Source organism: Xiphophorus hellerii, chromosome 1, assembly GCF_003331165.1.
Source record: "Xiphophorus hellerii strain 12219 chromosome 1, Xiphophorus_hellerii-4.1, whole genome shotgun sequence".
Lineage (NCBI taxonomy): Eukaryota > Metazoa > Chordata > Actinopteri > Cyprinodontiformes > Poeciliidae > Xiphophorus > Xiphophorus hellerii.
Window position 1 is genome coordinate 16121833 of NC_045672.1, and position 20438 is coordinate 16142270.

Genomic DNA, 20438 nt, shown 5'->3' on the forward strand with positions numbered 1-20438 from the left:
CACAGAAAACATACAATTTGTTTTCGATTCTCCACTGAAATGAATCACAGTAAACTGCGATATCGTCTGTACCACCCTTTGTGTCACGCCAGAGTTCCCCCCCCCCCAACAAAACAAAGGCGCTGCTGCGCCGTCCGATTGTGTGAAGCGAGTGTGCCGTGAGTGTGCACACAGGATGGCGGGCGGCTGCGGCAAACGGACAGTGTGGCCCATTATCTGTTGATTAGCAAGCAAGTCTCGCCTTTTCCTGACTGATTTTTGTGTTAGCAAGTGCAGAAAAGAGGGAATAACAGTCCCTAATGCACTCTGGCACAAACATCAAACGGGCGACTGTCAGGAAGGCTAATCTGAGCCTCTTTCTCCCCCTTCATTCCCATGTTTTGACAATAAAGATAGCCTATCTCATCCCATTACAAGCTGCCAGTTTCCCGCCTTGTTCCTGATATGCCTGAAATCTAGTCCTGTGGAGTGTGTTACCCAGTGGGACTGCTGGGACGCTTCCACTGAACTGTGTGTAACCTTCATGTTGCGTGGAGAAGAGCCCTGCTCGTTGTGTCTCACACTATGCCCAAAGTTTTGATTTGTGGTAAGTTGTATATTCTGTGCCCACCACATGTCAGCGTTTTACAACTTTTTAATTATCGCATTGTCTGTATGACCAAGTTATTTTCTCGGAGCCTTTTCCTGACCGGTGAAGATAAGCACATATATGCTTTACTTGATGTTCTCTTGTGTTTCTCATTTTGACGAGTGGCTAAGAGAAATGGAACCTCTCTGTCAAATCACACAGTATTTAAAACCACATGAAAATTGTGAGTTTTACTCCACTGCATGTTAGACTCACCTGCTTTGGAAGAATGCGTTTCATTTCAATTCTAGGATCATTTCTAAATTACAATGGCCTCTGAAAGTTTACAGAACAAGTCCTCTTTTGTTGAGATTTGAGAAATAAAAAAGAAAAACAGAAAAAAAGAGACCATTATAAATAACTTCCAAACTTTGTCTATTTTTAGCTAACTTAATCATTTAGTATTAAGTCGAAGAAAAACAAGAACATACAAATGAGAAAACGTGCAATAACCTGGTCACACATGTGTGTTTAAACTAAATCTTGAACTAAATCTAATTCAGTTTCAGCATTTAGTCTTTGAGTTCACACCTGCCATCAACTATATGTGATTTGATCATTATAATAATAATTATAGTAATAATAATTCACATCCTTTTAGCTAAAGCCATAACATCTTTATGTATGATGAGGCCTTTTATTAAATATTATTTATTTATTTTTGTTTACTTTAGAAAATTGTTCACTGATTTCAAAATCGCCATGATCTGTATTTTAGCTTAGCTTCAAATGTATAATTTCAAATAAAGGAATAAAATATGTCCTATGCATTACGAATCACTAATAAAAAATACTACTCACTGGACGCACACAACTGTAGATTTCAAATTAAATAAGCTTATCTTCAAAGAACAGCCAGCGTATAATCCATGGCTGACAATCCAGCTGTTTAGGTTAATCTCAAGAAAACTAGGTTTTGTGTTTTGTTAAATTACTCAGGAAATCAGGCAAAGTTAAGAAAATAAATAAATAAAACAGCTTCTGTTAGAAAGAGGGTGCTAAATTGTCCCCAGTAGGGCTACTGTGCACAATGCAAATTTTAACATTGATGCAATGTAGTCATAGCAACAGATCACATGAGTGCCTGACTGGCCTTCCTGCAGTTCAGATCTGCTTTTTTTAAAAAAAAAAACAAACGTATGGCATACCATGAACAGGAGAGTCAAACGATGACCACAAAGTTCCAGGGTGGCTGAAATATTTAATTCAGCAACAGAACATTCAGATTCTGTTTGAAAAACTGCAACAGACAGCATCCCCTGTTCCCAAAGGATGAAAACATCAGTCTGCAAGCTTTTATTTTATATTTTTGAAGTTTGATGCGATAGGTAGTAAATTGAGCTGAATGCCGTGGAAATGGGAATTGTACAAACTGAGCTAAACAAACAAACAAAAAAGATGATGATGCATTTGTTTACTGAACAGAAAGATGGGTCAAAACACCAGTGGCATACATTATGCAACATTTCTGCTGCCTGTAACAAAACGCAAAACACAGATTTACTCAGACAAGCAGCCTGTCTGTGTTTGGCTCTTTACACACGTCCTTTCAACAATGAGGACTTGGGGCCACCGAGCAACAGCAAGATATTTTAGACACTGGTCAGGTCGAGCTTCAGCTCACGTCCACCTGAATGTGCCTTTGTTGCAGCACTGGAAGCACCTTAACTCTTTAATGTGGTTGTAACTTGTGAACCAATTTCTACAGTATTTTTTCTTCCACTTAATTATAAAAAATATCATGAGACAGGTCGCCAGTCTGTCACAGGATCTCATGATATTTCTTTGGAGGTAGGCACCAGCACCCCTCCTGACCCCACTAGGGACAAGGGTGTACAGAAAATGGATGGATGGATACTGAGATGCAGTACAAACAGCCAGCTTCTTCAACGATAACCTTGTGGCAGTTCTCCTCCTCGCAGGGTGTAAATCACTGTCTGGTAGCACTATTTCTGAATTTAAAAACATTTAATTGGCTTGATTTTCCAAAAAGCAAAACTTTGGGGTTTTGATTACCTGTGTGCTAATATATATATATATATATATATGTATATATATATATATATATATATATATATACACCCTAATTTATTGACCTTTTTAATTTCTGTCTATAAACTAGATTTCTTTGAGTGTTTTTTTCTTTTAAATGAACCTGTCAACATCTTTTGTTAAAGACACCTCTCTGTCTCCTTTCCTTCTAGACTCTGGCAAAGGTCGCACCTTTGATCTGTCCTACGTGTCACTTCCCCACAAGGTTACCAGCCTCCAGATGTAGCGCTGATGTTACAGCGACATTTCAGTTCATTTGCTTCAAAACCAAAAGGAAGCAGAATTGCAAAACAAATGAGCTTAATTAAAGCACCCAACAAAAGAAAACAAATGCAAACAAAGAAAAAAGAAAGGAGGGGAGAAATTAATCAGACTTTGGGTTTGCTTGACTTGAACAGACTTCAAGAAGAAGAAAAAAACGGGAGGACGGGAAATGAACAAAAGGCAAGGAAGAGGAAAGGACGAAAGGAGGAGGAAGAGGAGGATGACGAGGAGTTAATGCGAGTGAATGTCCCCTCTCTTGATTTGAAGGGTTTTTATCTGGCGCTTGCATCAGAGCGGGGAAAGCGTGGGCCACGGCCACAGCGGCGTCGTGGGTGGACAATGCTGACAGACGGGGCCAAAATATGGCTTTCTTCTGCTGCTGATTAAAGAAGTGCAACAAAAGGGTGGAGGGCACACACACACACCCACACACAGTACGAGCCGCAGCAGATTGCTCACAGCGTTGATACACTTCTTAAAATGTAACGGCATCAAAGGCATGGCTTACAGTAAAAAGGCATATTGATGTGTTTCCAAAAGGGACACAAAAAAGATAAAAAATCAAAAGATTTTCCTTTTTATTGCTTTACGCTCATAACACTGTAAAACATGAAAAAAAGTGGAATGCCAAACCAGAGGCCTCTAAAGTAAACACTTTTTTTTAAAGTTGCAGTATCACTTTAAATATTTGCTCATACATCACCTCACAGTTATGGAGCAATGACTAAAACGTGACGTATAAAACCCAAATACCTATAAATAGAAAACATTAGACACCTTCTGTTTCAGAAGCAAGAATGAACATTCCCTGAACAACATCGGTGGGTAAACGTAGTGGTTCGTGTACATAACGTTGGGACACATAGAAGAGGACAATCTCCAACAAAACTTGTTTTTGCGTTTGAGATGCACTGCCCCCTGCTGGTCACACCAACAGAAAACAAGCTGCTGATGATGCAGGCGCAAAAGCAGCGACACAGGATCACCAACACGCAGCAGATGATGACATAATGCTGAGATTATGGAATTTTGCACCATTCTGGAAAACAATGAAAGCCCTGAGGGTGACATTTGGTTTCTTTATTAAAAAACATTAAGAAAATAGGATTCTAAAAATTATAACATAAAAGAACAACAAAAAAAAACAAACAAACACAAAAACAAAATTAAAAAAATAAACAAATAGGTTCTAAAATGACTTTTGGTAAAGTTTCAAAGTGTGCTTTTATGTATAAAATATTGCACAATCCCACACAGATTCTTAATGATCCACAGTTTGATTGGTAAAGGCAGCAATTCCTCACTAGAACAGTTTACATTAAACTGTTCTAATGTAAACTGTTACATTAGAACAGTTTACATTAGAACAATTAGAAAAATTGTCGCTTGTTTCTTAAACAAGAAAAGTTTAAGACACATTTCTTGTCTTTTCTTCCCCACAATAGTACAATTCTGGCCACACTCACAAAGTGCTCCCATTTGCCTGGAAAACCAGCAAAACACACACACACAAATTCCCTGTGTAACCTCTAGGTTGACATACATACAACAACAAAGTTTCTTTTCCTCCAACAAAACAACCTCTTACTTATTTACAGTAAAAACCCTGTTAGAAAACCAGACCCACACAAAAGAAGAGTCCCAATTTCACAGAGGTTGTGTAACGTGCAAGGAATTGACTGGAGTACCAAGAAAACCCTGAAGGGGGGAGATGGATTCATGACACAGCTTCACTTCACAAAAAAAAAAATACTGCTGACTTTATTGTTCAGAAAGGCAGTACTCCCAATATGGCTTCCATCCTTTCTTCGCTGTCCAGCGCTGTCCAACGCAGTGCAACGCAGTCTTGTATAAGATGACTTGGACTGAATGCTCAACTTGCAGTCACTTAGCAGCACAGTTCTCGATCGGGACGCGTCGCTCATGAAAACACACCAAGATGCTGTGTTCCCGCTGGGTAAAGAACGGAGAGGCTCGTCTTTGCCCGTCCTTTTAAAGAGGGAAGGCTCTGCTGTCCAACGGCCAGGAGGAGGCTTGAATCACTGGTTCACAAAGTGGTTCTGCCTTTAAAGGTTAGACTAGCCAGTGCTTAGGAGTGGTAAAAAATAAATAAATAAAAAAAAAAAAAGGTCACTGGATTTTAGACAGCCCACTGGCCAGGAGGAGTTTAAAAGGAATGGTAGACCGTGACACAGTTATTGGCAGCCTGTCGAGTCCTGCGAGAAAAAGAAAAAGAATGGCCACTCCTATTAAAGCAGGATTAAATTAGCAAAGCTGAGCAAAATTAAGATCTAGAATTCGCAGAACAAAAGTAATTCGGGAGGCAATGGAAAACTGCAGCAGAACTCCTGTGCTGCTCAGATGCTATCTCCACGGCGAGGAAGGGGATCGCGTGTGTAGATTTGACGTGCCCATGCTCCGACTGCTTATTTGTGTTGGGTGGAGATTTCGATGGTGTGTGTGTGTATAATGGAAGGGGTCTAGGGCGGTGTGCCTGAAGGTCCCCAATGGACCCGACTCTCCTCTTGTCCCTTTACAATTTCCTGAAAGAATTGTATTCTTTCTATCTGAGGAAGAGAGACCAGCCCATCGGGAAATGGGGCCAAAGGTGGGGAGCTTATGGTGTAGCTATTAAAGTGCAGCAAGCAGAGTGGAGTACAGACCCCTCCTCCCCACAAAATAGACGATAAAACAGATGTAAAGTCAGAGCTTTGCAAAACTGCTTTGACCACTTTTTCCACATATCCTCATTGGGATTGTATGCAAAATTATGAAGCTGATGTAAACTGATAAATCGTTTTCTACTGATTTTCTACCTATATTACAAATAAAAATCTAAAAAGCTTGGTATGGAATTGCACTCGGTGGCCCTGATACCTGAAAATCCTTTGAAAATGACACAAAGCATCCTTCGACCAATCATCCAAAATTTTAAAAAATTTGGATGCCACCTGCTAATCTACCGAGACATGATCCTCAACCTAAGCTGACAGATAGCAAAGCAAGGAGATAATTAGCCAGGGAAGCAGCTGGCAACCTTGGAAGAGCTGCAGAGACCTAGAGCTTAGGTTGGAGAATCTGCCACAAGCCATGTAAGGAACACAGCAGAAGCATAGAAATTAAGCTCTGGTCAGAGGAGTCAAAACGAGAGCTTTTGGTATACATGCGATGCAAATAAAAAGAATCCCACTGTACGTAAGGATTTAAAGCAGACACAGACTAACCAAAGGCACGGATGAGCTCCCTCCGCACCGCCCAGGTGACTGTCTTTGTAAGGGAGGCGGAGGTGAGACCAGCAAACATCATGTTGTACAGGAAGACCACGTAGAAGTTTCCAAGCCAGTTATATCGACCAAAGTCTCCCAGCAAATCGAAACGGGTGATCCCTACAGAAAAGGAGCAGAGGTAAAAAAAAAAAAAAAAAAAAAAAAAAAGTTACACCAACAGGCTCGGCTGCAGAGCTAGGAATCATGAAATACATGTGCACTCTTGTGGTCATTGTTAAAACTGCAAGTAAATTGATTATTTTTGCAATTTCTTAAAAGAATTGCCTAAAAAAAATAAATAAAAAGGAAGCTCTTTCTCCCCTTATTCAGACATTCAGCAAATAGAAAAAAATGGCAATCCCACCTGACATACAGTAAAAATGTTAAACATGTAAAAATGGAAAACTACACCAAACACTGCTGATATAAGGCTCCCTATTATCTGCTTGAAAAAGAAAATATATTGTCTTCCAATGTTGCAACCCTAATGTGAGTTTCACATTCAAGCAATCAGTATTTCCATGGTAACAGGACGAGACGACACATTCATTTTAACCCATTTTTTCCTTAAGAGGGAGGACTCAGACGAAATGTTTTAGAGCCACATTAACCGCACATTCAAACATCAAGAGTGTCATTAAAAAAATATATATTTGTATATATGTATGTTCTTACCAAGTGTGCGTGAAAACACCGGCAGTGCAGAGCTCAGAATTAGCAGCGAAACACAGTTTGCAATGATCTGAAAGGAGCATACATTTTCAGAGATGACAGCCAGGAAACGGTAAAACATCTTCAGTTTCCCTGTTAAATTCAGACACATAAAGCCGTTTACCTGTGTGAGGTTAGTGTCTTTCATGCGAGGGAGGAGGCCACAGAAGAGCGGAGAGCTGTAAAAACCCACAACTGAGGACACCATCAGGTAGCTGCAATTTACTTTAAGGACTACGGTGAAAATGTGTGAGAAACCTGGTGACTAGTTCTCAATGTGTTGTTCCAAGAATAAATCTTAATGCATGCATCAACTGAAAAAAAGAAATCAGTTTGCGGCAACAATTTAATCATTTAGGACTGAAATGATTAATTTAATTAATAGTGGTAAATTGATAAATCGTCAACTAATTTAGTAATCGGTTAATTGTTAACTGGAGTATGCAGACTCTGAAAATGGCCATTTACTGAAACAACAACACAGAGCAACAATTAAGCCAAAACTGTACAAAGAATATGCACATTTTGCATTTAAGATGAATAACCTTCTGTTCTACCCAGAACTCCTCGGGTGGCATTTTTAGATTCACCTGGTTCATAATCTGCAAAAAAAGAGAGAAAAACTATTTTTAAGCACCTTTTGCTATCATTAATGTAAAAAAAAATAAAATAAATCAACAGATTGATACAGTATGTTAGCTGCAGGTGCATCCTTTACTATAAATATTCAAGTGTACTATGTTTTTGGAATTAAGGCAACAACATTTCTAATTTCTTTTATTATATTTTCTTAAAAATCAATGAAATTATTTGTTTATTTGCATATTTGAATGTATTTATAATACTTTGCACAAAAAAAAGCTAATGTGGTTAAATCAAAATTCTGCTGAATGTGCCTATATTTAAAAGTCTGATTAGAATAATCGATAAAATAATTAATAAAAAAAAATATATATTATTTGGAGCCCTACCATCAATACGATAACAATTGACCTGTTTTTTTTTATTTCAAATGTGTTACGAGAAAGTTCACTACAAAGCTGAGCACACCACAGCTCGCTGGTTGTGTTGAAAGGATACAGGATGAGGACCACCTGAACTGCAGCTCCCAGAGAGCCGAACATGGAGAAGGAGGCCATTCCCAGGTGAGGGTCCTACAAAACATAACAATCCTCACTGTAAGCCGCCGACTGTACGCTTCCAACAAAACAGGAAATGTTTCTGGTGCCTTCAAAGGAGAACCCCGACCTCCATTCCTCTGGGCATGGCTGTCTCATCCAGCAGCAGCTCCAACACATTGAAACAGACCATCAGCACACACATCACCTGGAGACACACGCAGCAACCCGTCATGAAGAGGTCACAAAACGAGGAGTGACTGTAGAACTCGTGAATCCAGCGCTGTTCTTTGTACATACCGTCAGTGCAAGCAGGATAAGCATCGCCAGAGGATAGCCCAAGTTTCGTTGCCATGGTGACGCCTTCCTCCGCATTTCTTTGGGGGAAACAAAAAGGAAAAAAAACAAAAAAAACAATAAAAAAAAAAAAACAGTGTGATGTTGATGCTGTGGGAGAAACTCTGCAGACAGAAAGCTTCGTCAGCCTCACCCAGGGCGACACGCCTGCTCTGAACTGCTAGGTACTCTTTTCTCATGGCCTCCATGTTCAACTTGACCCAACACGATGGACTGCCACCTTCAATCAGACATGCAAGAAGGAGAAAATAATCTTTTAAGAGTCAAGCCACGGGGAAATGAAGCAGGGTAGTGATCACAGTCAAGAGACTTACAATTCAGCTTCCTGAAGAGCGAATCTTCTTCAAACACGGTACAGCTCAAAGTGTCTTCTATGTCCTCCAGAAGCTGAAACACAGAACGGTCAATTAGGGTGGGACATCAGAATCTGTTCATGTAATTTTCTGAAATAATACTCTAAATTTTATTGCGCATCTATTCAAAGTAGAGAAATATAATACATCAAAATAAAATTATGTCAAACGTTTCTGAAAACTGGCCATGGTAAACCGTACTTCCTGATTAGAAAACATTGTGCTCAACTATAGCAAGAGCTTCAGTTAAGCACAAGTTAACAAATAATGCATACTGTAGACCCTGCTTTATGTATACTTTGTTCTCTATAGAGAGCAAAAAGGTTTTTAAAGACCTGACAGAACCAAGGTATGTGGTTCGGGTTTTGATTTTTGCGGAGAGGCTCGACTTACCCGAGGTTTCACAAGCAGGCTACCCGTAACACTGAACATTCGAGACAAGCCAAACGGGGTGCACACTGAAAAGGGAAGACACAAATTAGTACACAGGAGTGACACAACTCTGTCTCAATATGTCTGGCATTTGTGCTCAACGTATACTAACGCAGAAGCAGCAGCACTCCAAACAGAGAGATCCCAGAGTACAGGTATGGCAGGTAATACTCCCACAGGTCTGCAGTTTGAAGAGGGGGGAATAACAATTAGCAACACTTCCAGTGAAGCCCATGAGGAATATAAGAGTATGATGAGAATGACTCACCGTAGAGGCTCTGTCGGGCAACGTTGTCATGGAGGAGAGCTGATGCCACCCACACAATACCCAGCACAAGAAGCGCAAGCAAGATCAGCAGGACAACAGCTTCATACACTCGCGCCATTACTCCCTACACAGAAACACGAGTTGTTTGGAGATCAGTTTGAGAGAAGCTCATTTTGAAATCAGGTTTCTAATGGGCTCTTAGACATTTAAGGTGTAAAAAAAATTGCACAGTCTTAGTAAATAAGGTAGGACACAAGAAAGAAATATAGACAATGGAGGGTGAGAGGAAAGAGGGAAGGTCAACAGGTCAAAAAATAAACTACCTTTTTGGATCCAGCGAACCCCTCTGACTCGGTGAAGAAATACGCAAAAGGCATGAGGAAGACGAGGGACAAGTTGGAGAACAAAAACACTAGGTTCCATAACCCTGACAAGAGAGAAACAGATCATTGTTAAAGATTTTGTGCGTGTGTGTTAACATTCATCAGTAATTACGACTGTAATGAAACATTTTAGTAGTTCCCTCCATCAACCACTATGTGGCATCGTACTGAAAGAGTGGATAGGCTCCATTCCACTGACAATGTGAAATATTTAAAACAGAATTTCAAAAAAGCAGAAAACACACAGCTCACATTGACTTTACACAGCTGCTCAGGGTGGACTGAACAGCTTTGAGCTTACAGTGTGCATTGCTAATTATCTGCTGGGCCACAGGCCAGTCGAGTATTGATGTGAATGTTATTACTGATCCTGTAGCACTGTGATGCCCGACTGTTCTTAATTATTTTCAATGGGACGGACGAACAAAAACAGTGAGACATACCGTGGATAAGAGAGCCATTGAGCCACTCCATGTAGTAGCTGTGTGGGAAGGTGAGCAGAACCTCGTTTGACAGGATGGAGATGGGGAGAAGCAGCACGGCGCACACTGCGACAGAGAGGGTGAACGTGCACAGCCAGAGCCTGGGAGGAGGAACAGTAAGATAAGTCATGAGTGTTTGTGTTTCGCCTCAGCCTAGCAAAAGCAGTCTCCGTAAAGCCAAACTAAACACAATACAAACATCCAAAATGAAGGTGCAGAGTACAGAGTGACAACGATGTTGGATGTTCACTGCCAAAAGCAATAAACACACAGGCAACCATGTAACAAGGCGATAAATCAAAAGAAAGACCTCTGGCCGCCAATCATGTCCCAGTCACTGCTACCTGTGCAATCATCCAAAGTGACAGTCAACGTAGCTGCTGTCCAGTTAATCATTAGAAGTTTGCACTTACGCAATTTTGTTGACGGTAGCATCTTCGATATCATCTGAAAGAAAGAAAGAAAAAAAAAAAACCAAGTTGTGTTTTTTTCAAAACGGAACTTCTTTTCCCTACATTTCTCCGATATGACTTTTTGAAACTAGGAGTTTAAGAGAGAAGAGAAAAAAAAACAGAACAAGAAGTTTTTAATCAAACACTTTATATGATGGCTTAAAAAATTCCTGAAGCAGCATGCGAGCATGCACTGCACACAAAACGCTGAAGAAAGCAAACCTCTCCCTGAGCTCAGAGAGGGTGTGACCAGGGGTCAGGCCTGTTTGGAACATTTTGTTCATTCTGGACCAAATGTTCAGAATGAACATTTGGTTTAACGTATGCAAAAAGAACCAAGGTACAGTCACATCCAAAAGGTTTAAGATTACAGAGATCTCATCGTTTAAGAACTGTACAGCCTCATTCTTCAATTGGAATTGAGTCTTGATTGCTGTGAAAAGTGATACCATGAAGTGTGATTAACAGTAAATAAAATCAAATTTTCTTAAATTTTGGCCACTATCCACTATCCACTCCAGAGCAAAGAAATGATGAATGCTCCCATGAGAATTGCCCTCCAGGCAGTAAAGAATCCTGAGACAAGTTGCGACTCAACCCTTTAGGAGTCACTTTACCAAACAATTCAGGATCAATCCAAAAAGTCCCAAGGTGAAAGTGAAAACCAAGTGACTGGGATCAAAACTCCAAGTTCCAGACTCGTAAGCAAGAAAACTCCCCCAAGTCACATCAAGACTCTGAGGTCATCTTGAAAACGAAAGGTTGACATGAATTTGATGCACACTCATTACTGGGTACATCTGTCCAATTGCTTGCTAAAACAAACCGCAAAATTAACTAATCATATTTTAAATTCAAATTTAGAACCAGAATGGCAAAAACAAGAGATTTAAGTGACTTTGAGAGAATGTAGCGGTCTGAGTATTTCAGAAACTGCAGACATACTTTTTTTCCCCTTTTACCTGCACTACAAACAATCAAGCAGGTTCTGGGGGCAAAAGAGAGAAACAACTTGATTCTAGCAAAGTGTATCTAATAGAGTGGTCAGTAAGTGTTTATCTCACAAAACCTCTGAAACTGAAATGCTTCTTACTGAACATCAGAAAACCATGGAAACACCTGAGGAAAAAACCTCTTGCAACACTGAAGCAACACAATTTGTGAAGAACAAAATTCTGTCAACCTTAAACATTTGGCTACAACTATAAATAACAAGCAGAAAAAAACAAAAACTCCACACCTTTTATTGTGCACCTGAAACGAATTAAGTGCTACTCTTAGTCAGGTATGTGATAATGTGTCCTTTTGGCAATGCTGTCACTGACGTTCTGTTGCAAAGTAAAACCCAAGGAGCAAGAACCAGTTCTGGGTGTCATATAATTCTCTGCACTGTGGGATTGCACAACTGTCACATAGCTGCAGGGCAGAACTGTGCTCTTGTTGTTGATGCACAAACTTCAGCAGAAGGAGACCGATGCACAGAATGTGAATAAAAACGTGCAGAAGAAATGACCATCTACTAGGGTGCAGCCCAGCCACAGTGGAGAACTGAAGAAAAATCCACATCTGCTTCCAATGGACTCACATTTTATTGGATTGAGCGAATGTTAATCAGCTCAACAGAGCACAAGAGAGCTTCCAAATATGCCTGAGCACACAATAGTTGTGCCGACGCATTTACTGTCATCTCGCAGTACATGTGTCTTCTTCTTAGCCTCATGGTGACACTCATTTGTCCCTGCCAGAAAGTTTGTACGAGTTTAAGGTTTCAACTTTATCTTGTAGCATTCTGTTACCACTCCGCCGTCTTTTTAAACAGCTTGCTGCACACCGAGCAAACGTCTCCTCAACAATATCTCCAGGCTTTTCAAATCAAAGCTCAGAGTGTGACGTTAGTGAGGGTCCTAAAAGAAACGGGCAAACTTTGTTAAATGTGCATACATGCGAAGAAAGGAAAGGGCAATGAACAAAACAATAAACAACTATAAAAGCAGAACAGAAAAACAAAACAAACTCTTTACTCAAACTGCGAGTTTCTGAGTAGGATTTATGCAAGCATGAAAACGTGTTGCCAACACACTCAGTGGAAAGAAATTCCAAAACTTCAGTGTAATCAGTATGCATGTCAACATTGTTCGTTTTCCTCAAGGCAGTTCTCAGTGAACTGTTGATTGAAAGCCAACTCACAGAGCTCTCTTTAATACATACTCACATCCAGAAACTGTCGAACTCACCTGTGATAAACTCGGCAGTCTTTTTGAAGTGTGTGAGGATGAGGTAGCACACCATGTAAAGGCACGTAAACAAGAGGACACAGATCTGCACGAGAGAAACAAAAAGGAACTTAGTCTTTTCTGCACGAGTTTGAAGACAGAAAATGTACCCCCAGTAATCTGTCAGAACAGCTGCGGCTCAAGACATCTACCCGTTTTTAACCATTTAGTTTTGCTCAGGCATTGAAGTAAGATGTAAATCACAAGACGGGGGAGATGGAAACAAGAGACGGGGTGGCAAAAGCTGAAAACATGAACTGTTTTGTCTTACATAAAGATTACTCAAAGAAAATGGGGTTCCAGTGCTCAAAAGGGATAGTTCCCCTTTACTTGGATTAGAGGGACTTAGGGAGACAGATGGGTTAAAACCAGTGAGAAACAGTCCACCCTGCCCCCTATTGCAGAGAGTAAAGGTCATCAGCTGATGTTACATTCATTCAAATTTAGGTTAAACCAGCAATCTGTCGTCTGGCAAATTTCCAACACGTCAAACACTAGGGTCTTAGGGTCTGCTAAAGCCCTCACACTTGTATAAAGTTTCAATTAATTACAAGTTCTAATCAAATTTTCAAGCCTTTAAAAGTTACAAAATGACAGCAGAAGAGGCTTTTAATCCCCAACAACCAACTGACTACACAGGACTAATTTATTATTTATGCATTGTAACATGCTACTTTGATTTTTGCTGTTTGATTTGTCCCCACAATTTTTATTTTTTATTCCTCACCACAGCTTTAAGGAGCCACATGTAATCTACGAACAAACATGCTGGGCAAATTGAAAAAGGAAGTAATGTTGCAATATGATGACATTTCTAAACAGGTGCCAAAAAGGAGTTCAACATGCAAAACGGGATTTACATATTTACCCATAGGGTAATAACAGCAAAAAAACACAGATATGCTCTCCTAGGTAAGATAAGATACTTCAACATAAATGTGAAGAATAAAGCCCACATGGTGGTAATATTAGATCTGGTACTCTATATGAAAAGCTCATGATATACATTCACCAGCAATCTTATTGGGTGCACATTGCTAGACCTCGTGGTGAACGGTTCAATACGCCAGAAAAATTCATCACATATTTGGTTCAAATCAACAGGAATGCTTCATGCATTTGTTACGGATTTTACCAGCTGCACATCTTTGATGGGAATGTCACATTCAACCACATACCAAAAGCTCCACTATTGAACTGAGATCTGGTGAATGCAGAGGCCAATAGAGTATAGAAAACACCGTTGAAGAAACCTGCTTGAGGTCACTATGATTCCGTTTTATTCTGCGGGGCGAAGCCACACCAACAACAGCCTTCGCCATTATAAACATTGACGCAAGGCAGGGGACATTTTGCTGCTGTAGTCCATCTGCTTCCAGCTTTGGTGTCTCGTGCATTCAGATTTTATTTGGTATACCTTGGTTGTAATATCTAGTAATCACCTCTAACCATGTCTGTCCATTCTCTTTTGGCACACAGCTGTGACTCACAACATATTTTCTCTTTTTCAGAGCATTATCTAGAAACCTGAGCGATGGTTGTGCATGGCATACACTACAAACTCGGTCTTAGAGCAGGATTTTCAGAAATAGTCGCACGCCAGACTTGCACTAACAACCATGGCATGTTTAAACTTGCTAAAAATCCAGTTTCCTTTTCCTACTGATGCTCCTCATAAAGTTCAGTGAGTTGCATTCATCACAAATGGATACATAAATCTATTAAATTACTCTCATGTGATTGGCTGATTCAGTGTTAACATGCAATAGAACAGGTGTTCCAAAGTGGCGGGTACAATTTCTGTGAAAAATAGTCACTTATCCCACAGGGACAGTTGATCCAGTTCATCTGGATCAACAACAAATGAATAAATCAGCTTCTTCCTGAGTGTTCTTTCTTGCTGGAGAAAAGCTGAGAATAAAGCAAACTGAATTTAGCTATCAGCGTTCTTCTTTTGAGAAATATTGGAAATTTCTCGTCATAAGCAGGAATAATGGGTGGCAACAAACAAACTGCATATCAACAACAAAGCACCCTATACAACAACTAATCCGCTCCGGCTGAAAATTCTTCAATAATGCAGCCTAATTTGGCGAGAGGCTAATCCGACAATAAGGAAAAGCAGGGAACAAAGGATGGGTGTTAGGTTAGAAATAAGACAGGTAGAATAAAACCTTTTCAGCCCATGTTGGTGAGAACACACATCTTTCTTTGGTGTCAAGGGACAGAAGCCACCTTGAAGACAGTTTTAAGGTTTTTAGCAGGGAGGGGAGTGTATCAGAGCATGACCTTTTCATAATCAATATCAGTACAGGATCATCTACTTCCTCTGCTTTTGTGATTATCTGCCAAATGATTTTGATCATTTAGGATCAAACTTGAAAACCTTTGAAGAAAATACGAAAAATCTTCATAGCCAAAAGAGTGTCAGACTAAAACTTCCAATGAGTCACATTACAGTTAGATTTGACTAGCAACCCTGAAAATTCATTGCATATTTATTAAACAGGCTCCAAAAGGTAACATAACCCTGTTTAATAATACTAAGTTGTGGTAAAAGTTGTGAATTTTTACTTTTCTAGAGATGCAGAAATATTAGCTGGAAATATTAGTAGGACAAATTTCAGTGTGTTGTCCCCAAAAGGTGACCTGCAAGATGGAAACTAGAAATGAAATTCTTTTCCGATAGTAAATGCACCATACTGAAGCGCTAGATCTTGTCAACAACACTTTTAGGCGAGGAGGAAGTTGGCAAAAAGAATTAATGTTGGATTTTCCAGTATAACTGAAGTGTTTAAGAAAAAAAAGTTGGGTGAAGTGCAAAAGCTGCAATAAGGCAACAGTATTTGTTATGAGAGAAGTCAGGTGCTACAACTCAGTCCTAGATTTTGGTAGGATAAATCTAGGAGTGGTGGTCGTTTTGCCTCGTGAAGTTGAGCAGGCTGCTGCAGAGAACAGGAAAGCTGCACATGTTACAGAAAGTTGCTTAATTTTTTTTCTTTTGAGCTTTCAACCTCAGTCAGTTAGGAACAGGGTTAGGGTTGCCTTTCGTAAATCTAAGAGTTAAGGTAAGAATCTGGGTTCTTGAGGAAAAACACGCAAACTGATGTTTAGTTAGTAAAGCTAATTGTCAATAAGGACAGATTAAAATACAAACTTCTAATAATTTTTACTTTATTTTGTTTGTGCCACAGTCTTACATGGTCATCCATTACACATCACTTCCCAGAGGCTTCTGGCAGATTCTGTGCAACCATCTACTTTAGAAATAAACCATTCACTTCCAATATTTCCAAATATTCCCTGGACCGTTCACTCACATTGTTCTAGGGCATCCTATTTCTGACCTGCAGGATTCTGCCTTGACCTTTTACCCAGCCAGACATCGATCCTTCCTGGCTCAGGATGCAGGCTAAAGCATGGGCTCTCAGCACAGCACATCCTCAAATACAGGCTGTTCTTTTTCCATGTCAGTTATGCATAAATTTGCCAGATGTTATTAGTCTGGGTGATTTACAATGATAGAGTGGAGACAGATATTTGGCAGCAACAACATTTTCCCAAGGATTTTGTTTTCTATTATTATTTTAACCTGAACACTGGTGTGCAGCATGCATACTAGGCCGCTTGTTGAGTTGCAATGTTACATTTCAACAGGACGTAACCATCAAAAGTGTGTTGGAAAATGTTCAAAAGGGAGAAACCCATTTAGAGGCATATTTACAGTAGTAATACTATGCCAATTTGTTAATTTTCTGAAAGAAAAGCAGACATTTAAAAAAAAAAAAAATCTGCATAAACGATAAATACGGTACCTAGGTTAAAATCTATCAAATAAATTACATATGTCAGGCTGTTTGGTTAGATTGTTTTTTTAAAGATTATTTTTAAGTGTTACTTTCAGTGGAAAAAAATAAGAAAATGTACTAAAATGTGAAACCATCGAAAAAACGTATAGGGGAAATCAGGAAAATACTGTAACTAAAATGTCTGAAGTTACTAGTCAGTGAAACAGATATTTGACAGCTGCCTGTTTTCTAAGTAAATTTAATTTATGGAGAATTTGTCAATAATAAAAAAATAAAAAAACAATCAAAATGTTTCACAAAGAAAGAAAGAGGGTCTCCTATATTTTTAAGTTATAATATGAAATCCAAAACAGCAATACATGTCTTGATAACATCTTGCAATACTATGTAGCGTTCTCAAATAATCGCATTTGAGCTGATTCAGCATTTATAGCCTTCTCATGAATGTTCCCTTTAAAGTTACTCTCGTGACATGTGCTAATCCACCCGCATAAAATTACCATCACTAATTTATATTTTTGTTTTTGCAACAAAGGCCAGACTGTACCTCTCCTCTCAACCTAAAGGAGGTCGCATGCATCCTTTCTACACAGAATGTCTCACTGTGAATTGTCAGACCTCAGAACCAGTTTCCCATACCACCGTATGTCCATCTAAGCCAGGACTGGAAGTCAATCTTTTACAAATGTTTTGTTGCTACTCTATGAAATTACACAACTTGCAGATGAGACTTTAATAACTTGGAATAATATTATTTTTTATTATTATTATTTAACTTCTCCCGAGTGTTGCAGACTTCTCCAGGAAAGTGCAAATGTTGGCCAATGTAACATATCTTTATAATTTCAAGTGACTGTCATAAATAGCTTGTCACTTGGACTTGTCTTAGTGTCACTAGGCGCTGGGACAGCTGACTGTCATGAGAGGGTGCACTGTCAGAAAGTGATGTGCTAGACACTCACGGCTCGCCTGCAGCTAATAGCATTAGGTCCTGAGGGGAAAAGGTCACTGACAATCTGAAGCAGCAAACAAAGAGGTGATTAAAAACGAGTACAACTATAGACATGAACTGCTTTGTGTCGCATGTCACTTTCCATCAATACTTTGCATTTTATTGACAAATGCCCCAAATTTCTCCATAGTGTAAATATCTCAGGCCAGTCCTAAGTAGAATGAAGACCAAGAGAGTTTAAATGTTGTGATTTGAAAATCTGGTTTAAAGTTTATGTTTGCTTAAAAAAACCCCCCAAAAAACAAAACATATATGGGTTACAAAGTTAGCCCAATTTAGAAATTAAGGCGTAAAAAAATGTGATATTATTTGATAGAATTTGAACTAAAAATCATAAATGATATGATTTTAGCTTCTATAAAAAAATAGAAGCTTTCGGTTCTTGTCCATTTTAACAGTGCAAGAAAAAAAAAACCCTAAATTAGTTGGAGCCGAAGGTGCAACATCTCAGAAAAATATGTTGTTGCTGAAAACCAGGATAATAATACTGATTAAGATCAATCTAAGATTTAAAAACATTCTTTAAAGTTGTTGTGATAACAACTGTGATTCAATATGTTGTACAGCTTTTGTGCAAAACCACTGGCTGATAATTGGAATTTTACAATTCTGAGGTTGAATCCAAAGAATTTCTGGCACAACTTCGTTAACTCTCAGGGTCCACGGATCGGGTCAAAGATCTGATAAGGTGGAGACATCGGCAACACTTGAATTGCTAAGAAATAACTTAAGTGGTAGACCAATGCATTTCTCAGCATTTTAAGTGTTACTACAGTCAACTTCACCTTAATAATTCTGAGCATGAGTTGAAACACATGATATTTTGATCAATGAATGTACCAGGAGACTTGGAGTCATTTAAGAAGAATTTTCAGATGAAACTTTGCTTTTCTTCTAATTCTTTTTTTTTCACAAATACATGTCAGATAATGACCATGAGTGGACTTCAGTAAATACCTGGAAAGATGAATATATTGCAGCAAAGTTGCTCTGTTTAATGGTTTTGAACAATCAACCTCTTATAGGACATCCTGGATTTGGAAAAGTCAGCTGCTTTAGGGAAAATGGTTATGAGAAACAAATCCTTGATGTATTTCTATGCATCACTACTAAATTTTGATCAAATAATATGCCATATCAGGCCATTAAAAATTTTTGATTTGGCTTTTTCTGCTATTAATCATTCAGACATTCAGATTATTCATGACAAGCACAAAGTTATCATCAAAGTTAATTAATACATCCATAAATGCTGAGATAATCTCCAAAGAGATTACCTGTTGCTATTTTCTTTCTGTAACATTATATAATGGTCATACGTCTTTGTCTGATCGTAACTGCACAGGTTTTGCTCATCCCTTCATATCTTGGGACGCAAAGTGCCTGACAGAAATGAACAAACTTGAGCAAAACTGCAAGTTCAACATTGTCCTTATTGATAAACTGGTGTATCGACAACACCTCAGCTTTCAGGATTGGATCTGTCGCGGGAGACCTGAATGTTTTAGATCGGGTTAAAGTTCTCTGCCTTGCTGTAACTGAACAGAACGAGCTGCAAAGTCTGAAGTTCAAGCATGAGGTGTGGTTTTAAACATAGCCGAGTCAGACACAAGAGCAGGCAGAATAGTTACAGAAAATTATACACACAGGGCTAAAAACAGACAATAATGCAATACTACTATGGCTGCATTTGTCTTGTAACGTGACTAAAAAAAGAAAGAAAAAAAAATCAGGTTTAACAAATGTAATTTAGAGAGATAAATAACACAAACATTTTAACAACGTGACCTTTTGCATGTGTAAAGACAGCACGCTATATTGTCTGTGACGAACCCCCCCCCTTTAACTCGTCAACCAACGGTTGCTTCACTTTTAGCCCAGCTTTACTTACTATCGTCTCTCGGACGCGGTTGTGGAAAAGTTGCTCCCTAATCGACACTTCGTCCGTTTCCATCCTCTACAAACCATGCCACTGCCCTGAGCCCCGGAGCCGCTCAGAGGGCCAGTTTGATCAAAAATGTTGAACCGGGCGCATCGTCGCAAGTCAGCAACGGATGAAACAGTTGGTTAGAAGCGCTGAGTTGTAAAAATCGGATACAGGCTACTCTGATCAAAACGGGGCGGGGTGGGACGCGCAGGGGCGGGGCTTAGCAGCAGAATGGATCCCATTGATTGGTCAAGGCAGCTGCCAATCAGAACTAAACTTACGGAGGTTGTGTTTTGGGTTACAGAAGTTCTGTGCATTTTTACTAAGTAGCAAAAAAAATGAGCACATATCTAGTAGTAAGATGATATTTGAATTGAAAAGAACTAATTTATGTATCATAATTATTTACACCATAATAGGTAGAGGAAATCTGCTTAACATTTATTTTTTTTGTGTTTGGAATTTTGCACACCCCATATGACATTTGTTACTGTTATAAAACCCCCATAAACTTTAAAGCATCTTCTTCATTACATTCATCCATACATGCTTTTTCTTATAAGACTAGGATAATGAGTAACCTTATAAATAAGGCTGCCTCAGTTCTGGGAGTTGTTCTGGAGTTTCTAGAGCTGATGGTGCTATGAAGAA

General features: G+C 39.2%; 1 protein-coding gene across 1 annotated transcript; it reads right to left on the bottom strand.

The window, feature by feature from the left end:
* Positions 1–3500: 3500 nt before the first annotated feature.
* lmbr1l (limb development membrane protein 1-like) lies at positions 3501–19951 on the bottom strand. The gene is made up of 17 exons (XM_032574581.1): positions 19752–19951; positions 13001–13085; positions 10728–10761; positions 10276–10415; positions 9773–9876; positions 9450–9573; positions 9294–9362; positions 9143–9207; positions 8711–8783; positions 8530–8616; positions 8340–8416; positions 8170–8247; positions 8002–8075; positions 7046–7136; positions 6886–6952; positions 6169–6330; positions 3501–5160 (listed from the first exon to the last, which is right to left on the bottom strand). The coding sequence occupies exons 1-17, from the start codon at positions 19812–19814 to the stop codon at positions 5075–5077; spliced, it is 1479 nt and encodes a 492-aa protein (XP_032430472.1). The 5' UTR covers positions 19815–19951; the 3' UTR covers positions 3501–5074.
* Between the last annotated feature and the right edge of the window lie 487 nt (positions 19952–20438).

Excerpts from the sequence above, each read along its gene's own strand:
- lmbr1l (XM_032574581.1), bottom strand. The coding sequence starts at position 19,814 with ATGGAAACGGACGAAGTGTCGATTAGGGAGCAACTTTTCCACAACCGC. Across the intron at positions 8,784-9,142 it reads GCCTGCTTGTGAAACCTCGG|CTTCTGGAGGACATAGAAGA; the intron begins GTAAGTCGAGCC and ends TCTGTGTTTCAG. Across the intron at positions 6,331-6,885 it reads GGTGTTTTCACGCACACTTG|GGATCACCCGTTTCGATTTG; the intron begins GTAAGAACATAC and ends CCTTTTCTGTAG.